A 13618-nucleotide genomic window follows, 5' to 3' on the forward strand; every position below is an offset into this window, starting at 1 on the left:
CAGTTGGTGGACAACCCACTTATCCGGGAAACATCCTGAACAACTAGGTCTAAACCACTACTTGTCAGAACCACTACTGCTAAACAACTAAAAAGTCTCTACAACTAAGTACTGAACAACTACTGTCTAAACAACAATTGTGCCTGAATGCATGAACAACTAATTTTAAGGCAAGGTTTTCTTTTTGTTTTTTATGGTTTATTAGTTGTTTAGAATATATATATATATATATATATATATATATATATATATATAAGTTGTTCAGGCAATTGTTATTCAGGCACAATTGTTGTTTAGCCAGTAGTTGTTCAGTACTTAGTTGTAGAGACTTTTTAGTTGTTTAGCAGTAGTGGTTTAGGCTATAGTTGTCTAGGACCTAGTTGTTCTGTCACATATTCCCCTTATCCTGCCAGGTCAGCGGAGGGAGGGCTTCCCACCATATCTAAAGATCAATGCTTGTGGATATTTGTCTGCTGCAAGGGTGCTACCATGGCTCCCTTCACAGCAATGAAGCTTTCCCAAGAATGGGCACCATGTTAAAAGCACATGCTTTGGAAACGTTTTTATTTTTCAGAAACAAAGTCTCAAAGCGGGACTTTGTTTCTTGATTTAAAAAAACAAAACAGAAGGCAAAGACATAGGTTTTATTTCAGCACATGTGGGCCAGTATTAATTGTCCCTGTCCATCTTTGTTGTAGTTCTTATGGCAGATACAGGCATGAAAAATAAGTGACAGTCACCCTGCCCCCAATAGGCCTGGATGATCATCACTGTGACCTTACGGCCTATTTGTGGGAATAGGTTGCCAAGTCAAATGTTTACACGAGTAAAGCCAATGCATGCTGTACTGGTTTAAGCCCAGGGCTTCCCCGACTCTAAATAGAGTGTAGCAACCACAAGTGTGGCCCTTAGACTCTTGGATGGTCTTGGTCTAAACCCAACTACATTTAGGGGGTCATTATGACTGTGGCGGTCGATGTAAATATGGAGGAAAGTACTGGCAACAGGCTGGCAGTACTTTTCTCCATATTATGACATTGGAACATTGGCTAAAGCCAAACCGCCAATGTACCACACCGACCGCCGGGCTGGAGACTTCACTCTCCAGCCCGGTGGCCGTCACTTGGCCGCCTGCGGGATTATGAATCCCCTTACTGCCATGGTTTTCGTGGCATCCGTACCGCCACAAAAACCGTGGTGGTAGGCACTATCAGTGACAGGGAATCCTTTCCCTGTCACGGATAGGGGTCTTCCTTGCCCCCCTCCACTAGTTTCCCCCCCCTTCCATTCCAGAACCCCCTGTCCCCTACATGCTCCACCCTTCACACATGCACACACACACCCATACCAATATACATCCACACATGCATAAAGCCATTCACACACACACCCGCACACACTTACATACACGCATTCACACAACTCAGTATATACGCACTCACACATCCATACATGCACACACACCCGCATACACGCACAGACATACACACACATCCCCAAACACACACACACAACACCACCCCTCCCCTGTCAGAGCACCCGACTTACCTGTCTTCAGAGGAGCCTTCGGCAGGAGACTGGATGGGGCGTTGCTGCCAGCAGCAGCATCCGCCAGCAGAGCACCACCAGGCTGTATTAATGTCATAATACGACCGGCTGCGGTTTACTGGTATGGCGCTGCAGCTGGCAGCAGCGCCACCTTACCGCCATCCGCCGGCATGGCCACAGCTGGATTTCCGCGATCCTTGTGGCGGAAATCCGGCTGTGGTCATAATATGGTGGATGGCTGGTAGCCACGGCGACTGTCTTTTGGCTGCTGTCGTTGCGGCGGTAGGCGGTTTTCACCACCAATGTTATAATGAGGGCCTTAGTTCATGATTGAAAGCCAAACATTTCGGACTTGCCTTTAATTGAACTCTACACAGAACAGAGGTTAAAATGGAAAAAGTTCCAACTCTGAATAACACGCGTCTAAACTCTAGCCCCTAGCTCGAAAGTTGTACTCCTTCATACCTTCGACAAGTTCTCTAAAGTAACAAAAAGTGGACATACATTGGTTTAGAGAACTCTTTAATAAATCATACATAAAATGAATAATAAATCCTAGAGGTAGAAAATGCCAAATATAGACATATGTGGTGAGTCTGAGCCAGATAGTTAATAAGTAGTCTGCTCTTTGTGCAGGTAGGGTTAGTTCATATGCTGCTTTGTATGTGATAAGACCTTAAATGGTACCCTTGCTCATAACTGGTTGCAAATGCAGCCAGGTGTTTGTAAGTGATATTAACATTTGTAGGAAAATGTGTATATCTACCAGTCGCTTTTTCATACCTGAAGAGGATGAATGGTATATAGCAGGAAGGGAATACTAGTATTCTGACTAGTCTTTCTTGATAGTTTAAAGTAATAATGTAAAGATAGATTGTCTTTCTTTATCTGAAGCCGTATAGAGCACGCTGAACCAAATAAAAACAATTTTCTTTTTCATTGTCAGCACGAGTACTGGGTGCTTAGCAGTTAGACTATAATTTTGTAAAAGTGGTATTCATAAATACCATTAGTAGGTCAGCTGTTAATTTGTTTAGCTGAAGCAACTATGACTTACTCATTCATTCATTCATATATATTTGTGATTCCACAGTAAGCTGGCTGAGGAGGTTATTGCACCCAGAATATGAATTGCACTGCCTACATGTTCGCATGGTTAAGGGCTACTTTGTATGTTGAGTATTTTGGTATGTTTAAGTCCTCTTCCTGGAGCAACTTTAGCATCAATATCTTTGTATGATAATGACCTAAATGAAAATAAAAGACGTTTTTAATGTGTGACAGTGTTGCTCAATTATTTCTCAGACTGATACCTTTTCTCTATGCTCATAGTCCGCATTCGTTAACTGGCAATACTGTGGTAGGTACTTCGATTTACCACATTGAACATAAAACAAACTAAAAAGATGTAGCATATTCTGGGGGTGAAATATAACTCTGCCTACACAATACTACTTAAATAATATAGACCTCTGTGTACAGTGTTATACCATTCTGGTAGGTGTATGATTTATTTGTTATGCGCTCTTACTGTGGCATTGTTACAGTTGCTGATCAATGCACTTAAAGATATGTTGCACAATGCATTCATTTATTAACTATGCTAAGTGTATCCGGTGGGCGTTTTATTTTTTTCGCTTCAGTGCCAAATTAATGGCTTCAAAACACAAAGTGATAAATGCAAATCTCAGCCACTGGCGATTGCTTGGCCCGCATCCCAATCCATCCTTTCCCCCCAGTATTCCACTTTAGATAGGACAGATCCATATACCAAGCTATACTTGACCGATGAACCCATAACAAGAGTGAAACTGGTCCTGGGTTGCTTGTGTTCTGGTTCAGGAAGGACTTGACTTGGCAGTTTGGGCTGTTACGATTGTAGCCAAGTCAAGACTGATTTGCATTTAGCTGGTCCAACCTGAGGTGACATGGTGTGCAAAATAACACTGGATTGGTATGCAACCAAGAGTAATCAATTACCAGTGGCTTAAATTAATTCAAGCATTTCATCCATCAAGTTTTGTATACAATTTATGTATTTATGGGGCTTCAGTGGTCTGGGGTGTCAGCGCAGTGGACACATGTCAATGAAAAAACAGTTTCTCCTCCAGATGGACTTCAAATTCAGTGGCATTACTGTTGCAGGGTATTGGTTGGCACCCAGAGCAATCTCCTGAGGAGTACCATACTTTTAAACCTTTATCTCATAAACACCTGGGTATAGTTAAAATTATCAGGTAGTGGAGCCGCACACAGCACCTTATATTTTCACTGGAACCACCTGTTTCTACTAGAGGTGCAGCAGACTTTCTCATTAAACCTGGAGGCATTTGTGGGAAACAACACTGAGGTGTGAGGTTAAAAAATCTTAACAAACCATTCAAAGGGAGGGCTTCTCTGCAGATTTTCACACAGGAAATAAAGTTTGTAAACCACATAATCAATTAAAGTGTAATCCTTGGGGTACAGTGTAACCTTCACAAGTGAGTCCCTGCACTTTTCCATGCCATCCGGCAAAGCAGAAAATGGTGATGACAAAGACGTTCACAGGATGTGGGTTGAGTCACGCTCAAATTGGACACCGTGAGTGGAAGCAAGCTATTGTGACTCAGATCTGGAAGAAAATCTGATGCAATGGTCATAGAGGTTTAGGCTAGTATTTTGTGTTTCTGACAGGGCTGTGGTATGAGTTGTAGCCAGAAACCAGACAAAAGTGAAATATATTAAGATCTCCAAGGCACTTTCCCAAGTGCAGTTCAATAACACTGAACCTGTGACAGCTTTACCTTGTGCAGGTAACCACAATCCGGTACTGCTATCTTTGCAAGTGCCTTCTTTCATACTGGCTGTGCATGAAGCATCTCAATCCAAATAAAGACACATGGATGGGAGAAGGACCCCTTGCATGAGGATGTGGGGCTGAACAGATTTTACTTTAGTTGTGTTGGCTGACCCCTTTCCAGGTGTACAGGTAAAACTATCTCACCAGACATTCTGCTGCCTTCAAACTCTTCCTAGCCCAGTTAGTGAATGATAGCCACCGTGTAGTATGAGTGGGGGCAGGAAGAGCTGCTTTGAGTGCACCTAAAGTCTAGAAATTCATTGTGCTCTGCTTCTGAATAATGCAAAGTCATGGTTGCCTCACGGGTGTTCATCCCAGCAGTTCTCCTCCAAATGGGCTTAGTTGCTGTGTTTAGGATTTGTGGTTCCCACGCATGATAGTCCAAACATTTTGGGGGGACTCTCAATAATGAGGATTAGGTGTAACTTTGCTTATTTCCATCACCTTAGAGAACTTCGCATGTTTTTTAAATAACAGCCCACAAGGAGTCTAACGATGGGTGAAATATTTTTATTTTCCTAATTGGGTGATACAAGGAGCTCACTCTTTATCTCCTGTTTCTCTTGCAATAGCGTGTAACTGTTGGAAAAGTTGACTATTTTTCCTTGTCATCTGAGTCTGAAAATACCAGACATGTATATTGGTTTTCAAAAGGTTTTAGAACTTCACAAGCCAAATCTAGACTTAAAGGGATGCTTTCTGAACTGTGGTAGGACATATGGGTGTCCCCTCATATGGTGGCCTTATTCAAACAGTGGACCATAAAGTAACATTGCCAAACCATATATATTTACATATTTCTTTTACTTTAGGTGATCTCTCAGTGCTTTAGCAAATATCCTTCTCCTTCTAGAAGGCCAGTGGATTTAGCAAAAAATAAAATTCAAACATTTCAGTTTTGTCTCCTAAATGCATGAACTCATTAGCGACAAGTTGGCCCCACATATATATTGCCCTTTTGTCTAAGTTTTATCATTCAATACTTTAATGGTTTTTTTTAACGTTTAAGATTTTTATTGGCTTCTAGCCAAATGCAATAAAGACGGTTACTCAACGACAATAGGGAAACAAACTATAATCTACATTTTCAAGGTCTGTATGCTATACTGAATATACTAGTCTGTAGCAGAACCAAAGTGGTACTTTGTTATGGAATCTGTTAATGAGTGGCTGATATTTATGTTTGAATCTTGATGTATAAATTACATTTCTACATTCTTAAAAGTTAATACGAATTCAGCCCTACTTTTCAGTTTCATTGGCATGTTTATTACGCTGTCCAATCCCTAAAACCTGCAGTGTAATGTTATGCTGTCTAACTGCATGATGCCTCATAAACACTTAGAGTTGCCCTGTGAATGAATTTGTGAATGCCACATGACTCAAAGGACAAAGCATTTATTATATTTGTCCCTTTAATAAATTCCTAGAAACATGAAGGATCTAGAAGTAAAGTAACAAAGTTAACATCACTCAACATTGTTGAAGTACTTTCCATTGCCTTGAGTCTTACATGATACACTGCTGCATTGAAATGTTTTTTGATAGCATTCTGAAGTCATAATTTTGTAAACCTGTGCTACCAATGTCAATAAGTTGTCTTTCACGTGAATAAATGTATAGATATTTAGGTATCAGAAAATGCATTCTAAGGGGGCCGGGGGACACAGGACCAGACATCCTCGCGGCAGGAAGCTGTTCCGGCCGCTCTTCTCACGCCCGGAGGCACTTATCATTGGACTTCTGCCCGCTGAGCGGGACACATCGTAAGGGGACCGGGGGACGCAGGACCACACTCCCCAGACTTCCTTGCGGCAGGATGCTGTTCCGGCCGCTGTTCTCGCACCGAAGGCGCTTGTTATTGGACTTCTGCCCCGCTGCACGGGATGCATTGTAAGGGGGGGCGGTGTCACGGTCTGCAAAATGCTTCTCACCTTTGACTGAAGGGTTTGAAAGAGCACCCGGTCTTCTGCTGGTTCTGGATAGACCAAGATAGGGGTGACCCTTTCTAGTAGCCACAATGCTGCTTGACAGGAAAACGCCAAAGCAGACCGTACCCTCCAGAAGGAGTCCCAGAGGGGGGGAAAAAAAAAATGGGAAAAACCTCAAAAACAGGAACTCCTGAAAAAGAGGAAAAAACAGGAATGAAAACTGCGAAAAAAAGAGTAAACATTCACAATCAAAGGAACAGGAACTGGAAATTAAACGACAAACAGGAGCGAAGATCACCACCAAGAGGAAGTGTTTGCAACTCAAGGCAGATCAGGACTGAGTTACTTAAAGACTGGAAAACAGGAAGTGACAACAAAGGAAAAAGAAACAACACCATCTTGGATTGGGAAAAGGCCCATAGAAGAGAATGGGAAAAAAGTAGCAGTATAAGAGAAAAAGGACATGCTGGGAAAAAGGAACAGAAGAAGACAACATTGAAACCTGCAAGAAGACAGCATGGAGACCAGAAAGAAGAAAAAGACAAGAACACAGAAAAACAGAAGAAAAGAAAAAAATGGAAAGGAGTCCACCACCGACAGAAAATAAAAAATATTACAAAGACAGGTAAGGACGACGCGACCGGGAGCATGAAAAATGCTTCCTGGTGTGCGTTGCAAGAACTGAGCAAAAAACGTGGAAGACGGCGCTCCGATAATCGGAGTCACGGTCTGACTGCGTTTGTACACAGAGACGCCGCGGTTAAGCATGGCGTCACAGCTGGGGAGATGCAGGACCACACTCCCCACTTCCTCACGGCAGGAAGCTATTCCGGCTGCTCTTCTCGCACCCAGAGGCGCTTATCATTGGAGTTCTCCCCCACTGGGACGCAACATAAGGGGGCCAGGAGACGCAGGACCACACTCCCCAGACTTCCTTGCAACAGAAACCTGTCCTGGCTGCTCTTCTCGCACCCAGAGGCGCTTATCATTGGACATCTGCCCACTGCGCAGGACGCATCGTGAGGGAGCCGGGGGATGCAGGACCACACTCCCCAGACTTCCTTGCGGCAGGAAGCTGTTCCGGCCACTCTTCTCATGCCCGGAGGCGCTTATCATTGGACCTCTGTGCGAGGCTCACGCTGGCGTGCTTGTGCAGAGCCAAGAGCGGGCCTGTCAGCAACCAGATCAGACAAGGCCGGGCTTGCGTATATAACTAGTAGGAGGGGTATTGGGAAATTGTGTAAATATATTGCACCAATCCCCCATGATAAGCGGGTTCACGATGGGGAAATGGAAAAATCCAAATTGGCTCGCAGGCGCTTCAACAGGGGACACGGGTCCAAAAATGGTAACTAGCTATCTAACCTCTGTGATGGGGGCTATAGAGATAGGGAGGGTAGAAGCAAGTTTAGGCCCAACTTTATAGAAATCTGGCCTAGGAGATAAAGTACAAGCAGCCTCCCTTGCAAATCTCCCTGTAGCTATGCCTAGGAACCCTTGTTTCGTTATAGAGCAGGAGCATTCAAATGAATCTATTTCTTTAGCTAAAACTGACAGCCCTTCTCCCAAAAAGAGTAGACAACGAGGCCCTCAAAATGTCATAAATCTGCCTTCTGACTCTCCACTGTTGCACCCAAAGGCTACAGTCCCTTTTGGGAAGGATTTATTAGCCCTAAAGAAGGGGAAAGGAAGGCCTCAGTCAAAGATGTCTAAGAGACCCGCGAGTGAATGTTGTTACTGAGAAGTCTTCTGCCATTTCACTTGATCAATTTAGTGAGATCTAAACCTTTTTTAAAGATATCAGGCAATTGTGTTCTCTGCTCCTACAGAAAATGGAGGTTCTGAAAGTCAAGGTAAATATTATTATAGCCACTGGGAAATCCCTAGTGCCCTTATCTCTACTGGGAGATAATAATTTGTCTGAAACCCGTGAGTCCACATGCTCTCCTGGTCCCATTACCCCTTTTTGTCAGACCGTAGGCCTAAGTCAGGGGCATCTTCAAATTGACAGAGCCTCAATCCCTGTAACCAAAAGATATAGACAAAAATTACCTTGCAAACTGAGGGCTGAGGATTACTCTGTCTGTAGGGCCACTGAACAGGTTGCGCCGTCAATTTCCAACCCTCACCCTCCTTATCCATGGATTCCCCCAGCCTGTGCCCCTTATATCTTGATCTTGGAAAATGTACCTAGAGTGGCTGTTACGTATTTGGAATCTCAGTCTTCTTTACGTAATAAAGCTATGTACTGGGTTAGGAAATATTCGGGCTTGAGCTCCGAACTGTCTGAAGAAATTTTAACAGTGAGAAGGGTACCATGGATAGGTTCCTCTAGTAAAGCCTCGCCAGGGGACTGTATCATTATCAATTTTAGGAACCCACAGTTAGTTGCTTTCCTGCATCATCGCTTGTCCAGTCCACTATTTGATCTTGGATCTATAAGAGTAAGATGGCTGTCATATTTTTCCTCCAACCAGGGACAGCAGTATAGTTCCAGTAAATCTGACTTACAAAAACTCAGCTCTTCCCATCAGTATAGGCTTTCTGATTCTTTAATTCCTGTAGCCAATAGCCCAAGTCGTTGAATTATTTGGGGCAATTGGATTGACCATCAACCTGTAGGAAGGCGTCAGAGGGAGTTCAGGAGATAGATACACTCCCCACTATAAATTCACACCCCTCCAGTTTAACTAATGTTTCTTTTCTCACAATTTCAGGACTGTGGCTGGACTGAGGGATAAGCTGGGTAACTTAGCTTGGATAAAGTTTGTGGGCCAATATTCAATTATCTGCTGTCAGGAACCTTGGCTTTTAGACCCCCCCCCCCCTATATTAATGGCTTTACCACCTACTTCTTCCCTGCTATTAAATCACCCTTGGGAAGGGCTAAGGGAGGTCTGGTCACATTTATATCTGTTTTTGTAAAAGATGTAGTCACAAGTGTCATCAACACCACACCATACTATCTGGTGGTACTTCTCAAATTGCCTGGCTCATACGATGTGCTATTGAATAATTACAATAATGTTTTTGATTGGTCAGACACAAGTGTGATTGATAGTTTGGAACTCAAGATCCATGGCATCTTGAATAGAAGTAAGAAGGATATTATGATCGTCTTGGTGGGTGATTTCAATGCTCATCTATGTGATGTGGCACTATTAGACTGTTGTGGTATTTCTGATGAATATGACTGCCCCATTCAGCATTTTAAACATTCTCCTCATGGGAATGCGTTAAATCAACTGATGTCCGCAAATATGCTGATATTCCCGGCCCCGGAAGTTAAGGGGATTCCTACATTTACAGGTGGCAGTGCTCAATCGACAATTGACTATATAGTTTACTCTAAAGATCTTACCCCATTTGCAGGGAAGTTTAGGGTAATTCCGAATTGCATGAGTGGCCATAATCCTTTAGCTGTAGTGCTTAGGCAAGGTGGGTTTAAGGGTTCTGTTGGCAAGTCACACCAGCCATCTTTGAGCTTCAATGGGCACAAAGGAGTGACAACCAAGTGGGGTAAGGTAGATAAACATAGTTTTTATACAGACTTGATGAAGGATAAGAAGGAAGAGATAATGACTGCTTTAGGTGAACACGCCCCGGCACAAAACATCACTGAGGTCTTTTCTGCTATAACAAGTTACATGGCGGATAAATTACAGCAGTCAAGTCTTAATAGAAATAGAAATCCCCGCTGGTTTAATCACGCATGTACATCTACCCTCAAAGATCTAAAGAAGATCACTAACTTTGTTCCACGTAATCAAGCTAACATAAAAAGGCCAGAAGGACTTACAAGGTCGCTCTTACTGCTAGGAAGAAAGAACTGAGGGAGCTTGCCTGGGACGAATTAATTGAGGCTAGTAGCAGTAAAGATATGAAGACTTTTTGGAAGGTGGTCAACTCCACCCCACTTGTAGAGAAAGATAATTCGATAATAGGTTACTGTTGTCCCCTTGCAAGTTTGGTTGGAGCATTTCTCCAAAAAAATTTGCACAGAAGCCAAGACTCCCCAGAGAGACCTGACTGGGCAGGTTAAAGGGGGGAAATGTATCTATAATAGCCCCTCAGAGTTTACCAGAAGTATGTGAGGTATTCAAGGCTATTCAAAACTGCCCCTCTGATAAAGCTCGAGCCCAGACAGAATTCCAGCTCATATATATAAGCTATGCCTGAATTTTGGGCTCCACTTCTAACTAATGTTCTGAGGGCTGCTATGATGGGCCCTTTGGTAGCCACCTGGAGTGAGGTGATCATTGTGCTCATCTTTAAGAAGGGGGACAGAGCAGATCCACAGTGTTATCGCCCAATTTCTCTTTTAGACAGTTCTGTTAAGATTTTAGGGTGTGTGTTTTTGAGTAAGTTAGAACACTGGGCTAAGGAGTCGAATAGTCTATTGAAGGTCCAGTTTGGGTTTCAACCAGGGCTGGGCACAATTGAACAGACTCTCAATTTAACCCCGATAGTACAGAAATACACCAAAGCCAAAAAAGGCTGTCTCCATCTAGCCTTCATGGACTTATCCTGTGCTTTTGACTCAGTTGATAGACACAAATTGCGGTCTGTATGTTATGTTAGATATGGGAATTGATGAAGACCTGATCTCCTTACTCAGGAGACTCTATGCTTGTACCACCGCCTAGGTTCGTTTTAGCAAGGAGGGTGATCTTACCGAAGAATTCCGCTCTTTGAAGGAGTTAGACAGGGGTGTGTGCTGGCCTCTTTACTCTTTCTGCTTTGTATTAATGGTTTAGAATACTTTTTATGTTAGATGGGGAAGGACCCCCTGTTCATTAACTCTCAGCCATTACCAGTTTTACTTTATGCAGACAATGCTGTCCTTATTTCAAGGACTGCAAATGGCCTGCAAACCCTATTAGATGCTTTTAATATTTTCATGGGAAATCTTGATCTTAAAATTATTGGATCAAAATCATATGTGATGAAGTGTGGTCCAAAGTCATCAAAAAGCAGGAAATTTATTTTGGAGGAGGCTGAAATACTTAAGGTTCCCATTTTTACTTATTTAGGGGTCCCAATTGAAGTGGATTTTAATTGGAAATCTTTAATAAACGTTCGTATTCTGCAGTTTCAGAGAGCCATTGACGCAGTTTATAGGTTCTCAAAGAAATTGGCTCTTAAACCAGTTAAGGAAATGATGATCATCTTTAAAAGTAAATGTCTTTCAATTGCCACATTGGGGGGTTGGGGGAGTTATACGGACCGCTCAAGTTTACAGGTAGTGGAAAATAATTTTTTGAGAAGATTGTTAGCAGTCCCTCAATCCACTCCAGCTGCTTTTTGTCATGGTGAAGTGGGGCTAAGGGACATAGCCGATTATTTAAGAGTGCAACCTTTACTGCTTTGGTTAAGAGTATGGACAAATCCTGAAGCTCATTTATGCAGATCTGTGATCAGGGATTGTCTGTCACTGACGCGCTCTGTTGATATCCCTTGGAGCAGAAATGTGAATCTCATGTTCTCACGCCTTGGGGCAAAGGAATATTTCCAGGATCCCGCCTCCTTGCCAGGGGAGCGGGGGGCTATACAGAGAACTAAGGACCTGTATTTGCACTTTAATCATAACTCGGATTTAACTGGTAACATTTCTGGGGCCCGGGAGCGTTTGTCTCGAAAGCCACTATTTCCTAAGTTATACCTTAGTATGATTACCTCTGAACGGCGTAGGTTTTTACTTACTAGATTTTGTTTGAAATCCATACATTTTTTTGGGGGCATTTCCTACTCAAGGCACCTGGTTCAAGAAACTGCCTCCATGCGGCTGTGATGGTAGATCGCATCAAAGCACTTTTCATTTTTTTTTTTTTTTATCTATATAGAGCCCCCAGAAGAAGGTTTGTATGCCCTGCCCTTCTTCTCTCTGGTATCAGGCGTAGTCATTCTGCCTATTTTTATTTACAGGACTTGGGCAGAGTGGAGATAACAGAGGCAGTGCTAAATTTCATAAATGCTGCTATCTGAATTCGTAATCATTATTTTTTTATCTGTTTTTTTAATTTGATATTTTTACTTACCTCTATTAAGTTTTTATCATGATTATAATGTTTGTAATCGATTGGGTCTTTTATGGCCCTTTTGAGCCGAATAAAGTATCATTGATTGATTGAGGTATGAGAAAATTATAATTTATTTTATTGCCTGATTTCAGGGGCATCTACTTAAAGTTTGTGGAGTTGAGCATACTTTGATAACCATTTCAATGTTTGTGAAAGTTTGACAGTGATCCTCTGAAGCTGTTTTCTAGATACATATGTTGTGCACTCTAGAATTAGTTCATTCCTGCTTAATGTGAACGAAAACACTACATCTTTTCACGTGCAACTGTATCTGAATAATGTGAAGAGACTGGCTTAATGTAGAATGCATCAAAAATATTTAAATATTGTATTCTTTTTTTTAGGTATGGCTGACCTTAGCAGATCAATACTTGCACAGTATTTCAATTGATTGGGATAAAACCATGCGGTTCACTTTTAACGACAGAAGTAATCCAGATGACGACTCAATGGGCATTCAGATTGTAAAGGTGAGTGTGATATGGTAAACGAAATCTATTATCATAGGAAAGCGGTTTGTAAGGAATTACATAAATTTCTACTATTTATCTTCTGTAAATTAATTTGTTTCAAATTTCTTTCTCTCAGAGAGACGTCAAGGTGCTTCTGTGAAATAAGGTGAACTGTTAACCAATTATTGACTAAGTCAATTGTTTTGGCTTTCATATAACAAAACAGTTGTTGGTATTGTATTACCTTGGGTTTGCAGGCTTTGAAAATTTGAAAGCAGACACTTTAAGCTGGTTATTCACAGAAAATGGTTGGCATGTTATAACAACAATCGCTAAGGGAGAATTCAGAGTAATGGGGGACTCTGCAACTGGGCCTCTTTACTACTAGAAGAAATGGCAGATGTTGCATGCTACCAAAAGCAAATGCTACAGTGTATGCACTTTGTGTATTTGTCTAAGGCATTTGTTAGAGACTCTACCATGAGCCCGCTTTTGGATAGGTTCAGCTTTCCACAACAAATGGCAGTTAGCACTACCAGAGCCTACCATCATTGAACTTGGCTGACTGGTGCCTGCATCTATGAGGTCCTGTGACCTGACTCTTCCTCAAGACCATACAAAGTCAATATAAACAACTTTTATGAAAACTAGGGACTTTCCACAGTAGTTTTTCTTATGGAAGAGATTCTATATCATGTGTCTGAAGTGAGAACATATATCCTAGAACTTGTCTGCAAGCTTTAACCTATATTGTTACTCAGTTAA

The 13618-nt window shown here is 42.2% G+C and overlaps 1 protein-coding gene across 4 annotated transcripts in view; it reads left to right on the plus strand.

Moving 5' to 3' along the window:
* TBC1D30 (TBC1 domain family member 30) overlaps positions 1 to 13618 on the plus strand; it is a 267530-nt gene that overhangs the window by 186011 nt on the left and 67901 nt on the right. For all 4 annotated transcript variants that reach the window (XM_069229140.1, XM_069229139.1, XM_069229142.1 and 1 more), the window contains one exon: positions 12746 to 12871. In XM_069229140.1, the coding sequence (XP_069085241.1) occupies positions 12746 to 12871 (126 nt within the window). The remainder of the gene's footprint in view (positions 1 to 12745; positions 12872 to 13618) is intronic.

This window comes from Pleurodeles waltl, chromosome 4_1 (assembly GCF_031143425.1).
Source record: "Pleurodeles waltl isolate 20211129_DDA chromosome 4_1, aPleWal1.hap1.20221129, whole genome shotgun sequence".
Classification (NCBI taxonomy): Eukaryota; Metazoa; Chordata; class Amphibia; order Caudata; family Salamandridae; genus Pleurodeles; species Pleurodeles waltl.